This window comes from Chionomys nivalis, chromosome 7 (genome assembly GCF_950005125.1).
Source record: "Chionomys nivalis chromosome 7, mChiNiv1.1, whole genome shotgun sequence".
Lineage (NCBI taxonomy): Eukaryota > Metazoa > Chordata > Mammalia > Rodentia > Cricetidae > Chionomys > Chionomys nivalis.
Genome location: NC_080092.1, coordinates 4049267 through 4052639, shown reverse-complemented (window position 1 = coordinate 4052639; position 3373 = coordinate 4049267). Strand labels below are relative to the sequence as shown.

General features: G+C 63.2%; 1 protein-coding gene across 1 annotated transcript; it reads right to left on the bottom strand.

Moving 5' to 3' along the window:
- Positions 1 to 1126: 1126 nt before the first annotated feature.
- Socs1 (suppressor of cytokine signaling 1) lies at positions 1127 to 2776 on the bottom strand. The gene is made up of 2 exons (XM_057775929.1): positions 2687 to 2776; positions 1127 to 2178 (listed from the first exon to the last, which is right to left on the bottom strand). Exon 2 carries the CDS (start codon positions 2126 to 2128, stop codon positions 1490 to 1492), a length of 639 nt encoding a protein of 212 aa, XP_057631912.1. The 5' UTR covers positions 2129 to 2178; positions 2687 to 2776; the 3' UTR covers positions 1127 to 1489.
- Between the last annotated feature and the right edge of the window lie 597 nt (positions 2777 to 3373).

Sequence of the window (3373 nt, the reverse complement as noted above, 5' to 3'; positions counted from 1 at the left end):
CCTGCAAGGGTAGGACCTCCATAACTCATACAGCAGCATGGGGCTAAAAAGAAGGAATAGAGGACAAACCAAATATGGCCTCCATCCTCCCACCCCACCTCCCTGAAGGACTGGCCACTCTGTCCTGGAGGACGTTGGCCCTTTAAAACCACAGAGCAAGCCTGGGCCAGGGCCAGTGTGCCCAGAGCAGCTGATTCCTCTCACTGAACACTAGGAAAGCCACTAGAAGCACGTCTCAGGCTGGAGGAGTCATGACAACTCCCGAAGATGAAGTGGGACATGCTTAGCCCCAAACTCAGCTGTGACTCAGTACCCACCAGTTCCTATCCAGACCACCTGTCTCAAAGCCAGGGTCCTGGGTCCTTTCTGGTGCCCCACAAGTGTCCTGAAACAGCCCTTCCACCTGGACTCCTGCCACCTCTGTGTCTCACAGAGTTGGGCCTTTCAGAGAGGCAAAGGGAATTGCCCCAGCCACCAGCAGCACCAGGGCCCCTGCCACCACAGACCGCAAAGCAGCTTTCTGGCTCCAAAAAAGTACACAAGGCAGAGCAGGGTGGGAAGCAACAGCCAAGCCAGCGCAGCTCATCATCCCCTCTGACTGCAGAACTCACCACTCCTTCCAAAAACTCGGTGAGCCCTGGCCGCTCTGCCCCACCCTCTTCCTGGAAGTAGTTGTGGTCAGAGGAGCAAAGAAGTTTCCTCTCTGTCATCCTTTTCAAATGATGCTGGGTGGACAGTGAAAAGGGCCCACCTCCACCAGGACAGGTCTGGCACAGTGACCTGTCGCTCGGCTTTCTCTGTAAACTGGGGACAAGGCAATACCAAGTGTCAGGGGCTGTAGGATTCGCTCAAGCAGGGGTGGCAGAGACCAGGCACGGATAACCAGGAGAGCTCAGACTGGAGCCGCCATCTTTCCAAACACAAACCAAAAGTAGCCTGGCAGTTTGGTCCCCAGAGCTGTGGGTGGAGCTTTGTCCGCTGCCCAGATCCCCAACCACTTCAAGAAAGTCAATCTGCATACCCCTCTCCCCAACCCAGGACGTTTGGCCAAAACATACGCTCCAGAAATCTTTTTTTTTTCTTTAAAAAAAAACTTTCATAATAAAGTTTATTACCTAAACTGACTGTAAAAATATAAAATAGGGTATTCTGCACAGCAGAAAAATGAAGCCAGAGACCCTCCCCCACCCCTGGTTTGTGCAAAGATACTGGGAATCTGTAAACATGGAGAGGTAGGAGTGGGGTTCAGGTCCTGGCCCCAGACACAAGCTGCTACAACCAGGGGACCCGGAGGGAGCACCAGGAGGGGAAGCCCCCCAGAGGCGGGATGGGGTCTCTGGCCAGAAGCCAGAGGCACCTCGCCCTCCACACCCACTCCCTCCGACCCAGGCGGGGAGGGCTCCCACGTGGTTCCAGGAAAATAATAATAATTAATAATAAGAAATAATAAGGCGTCCCCACTTAATGCTGCGGGCACGGCAGCGGCCGGTCAGATCTGGAAGGGGAAGGAACTCAGGTAGTCGCGGAGTACCGGGTTAAGAGGGATGCGCGCCAGGTTCTCGCGGCCCACGGCGGCCACGATGCGCTGGCGACACAGCTCCTGCAGCGGCCGCACGCGACGCTGGCGCAGCGGGGCCCCCAACATGCGGCCCGGCGCCGCCACGTAGTGCTCCAGCAGCTCGAAGAGGCAGTCGAAGGTCTCGCGGCTGCCGTCCAGGTGGAAGCGGCCGGCCTGGAAGTGCACGCGGATGCTCATGGGGCCCGAAGCCATCTTCACGCTGAGCGCGAAGAAGCAGTTCCGTTGGCGACTGTCGCGCACCAGGAAGGTACCCACGGGCTCGGCACGTAGCCGTTCGTGCGCCCCGTGCACACTCAGGGGTCCCCAGTAGAAGCCACAAGCGTCCAGGAGCGCGCTGGTCCGCGTAATTCGTCTGTAATCGGAGTGGGAGCGAAACGTGCGAAAGTGAGTGTCGCCAGGGGCCGGGGCCGGGACCGCAGGGCAGGGCCGCGGACGTGCGGGGGCCGCCGGCGAGGATGAAGATGAGGATGAGGAGGACTCTGGCCGCCGTCGGGACTCTGCTGCCGGGGAGATCGCATTGTCTGCTGCCACCTGGTTACGTGCCACCATCCTACACGAGGGGCCAGCCGGAGGGGTGGGCCATAGCGTCCGGGGCTGCGCTGATGGGGGGAGACAGAGGCAGTGAGCCGGGCGTCCGGGTGGCGCTGGCCGGCCAGCGGACCCCAAGGACCGAGGGCGGAGCGCAGAATCCGCCCGGAGGCTCTGAGCCTCGGTGGGCTCATCTGCGAAGTAGGCCGTTCCTGTACGTGGAACCCTTCCAGGCTGGCGGTGGAGCCCGGCCTCCCCGCGCGCGTGGAGAAGGGGGCGTGGAGAGGGGCCCGACTCCCGGCCGTCCCCGCTGGTGGCTCTCCGCCTAGCGGCTGCCGCCTGCTGGCCACGCCGGGGACTGGAACCCAGGCGGGCGATCTGGGCTCAGGGCCGGAGAGGCGGCGCTGCCGGCACCCCGCGCGCGCGGGGGTACGCCTGGACGAGCCGGTGGGGCGGGCGGGCGCCAGAGGCGAGGCATCCACGACCCCACCACGCAGTGGACGAGCCCAGTCTTGCGGGGCTCTGTTACCCTTCCTCCCATCCCCTCCCGCCTCCTCCTCCGCCGCTGCCCCGGCTCACCTGGCGGCGGGACGCTGGGCGCCGCGGCTGGGGGATCCGGGGCGGCTGTCGCGCATGCTCCGGGGCCTGGAGCCCTGCAGCTGCCACGGCCGCAGCTCGCTCTGCTGCTGCCCGCCCCTGCATCAGGCTCTTAAACCAGGGAGGCCCCACCCACCGGTCCCACCCACCGCCGCTTTCGGTTTCTCTTTCCAGCGAGTCCTCTCTCTTCTCCGGCTTCTGTCTCCCTGTAGTCTGTTCCCTAGCTTGGTCTTGCCTCGCACCTGCCCTGATTGGGGACCTCTGCGTCCTGGGGTTCTGGCTCCGCCCCGAATCTTCTGGTCTGTGTCTGGAATAGCCACCTTAAGACCTGGTGCCCGCTCTTTTGCTCTGGCCACCTTCGCCCCCACATCCCTGCAGCCGGCCGGGTGGGATGCTCGTGCGGTGTTAACGCGCCTCCTCTCCTCCCGGTGTCTGCGACCTTCTGGTCTGGGCTCCGCCTCGCCTGGAGCCTGCGCCCCCCTAAGAAGCTCCTCCTTGCCAGGGTCCTTACCGCCCAGGACCCGAAGGCCTGTCTTGGAGTCGGGAGCCAGTCGTGGAGCCCGGTGGGGCCACCGCCCTCCCCTGGAGCCTCGGAGCCCGACTCGCAGACCCCTCCCGTCGGCCACCCAGCCTGGCCTTGGCTTGGGCTTCCCAGGAAGCGGTGGCCTG

Coding starts and splice junctions, on each gene's coding strand:
- Socs1 (XM_057775929.1), bottom strand. CDS start 2,128: ATGGTGGCACGTAACCAGGTGGCAGCAGACAATGCGATCTCCCCGGCA.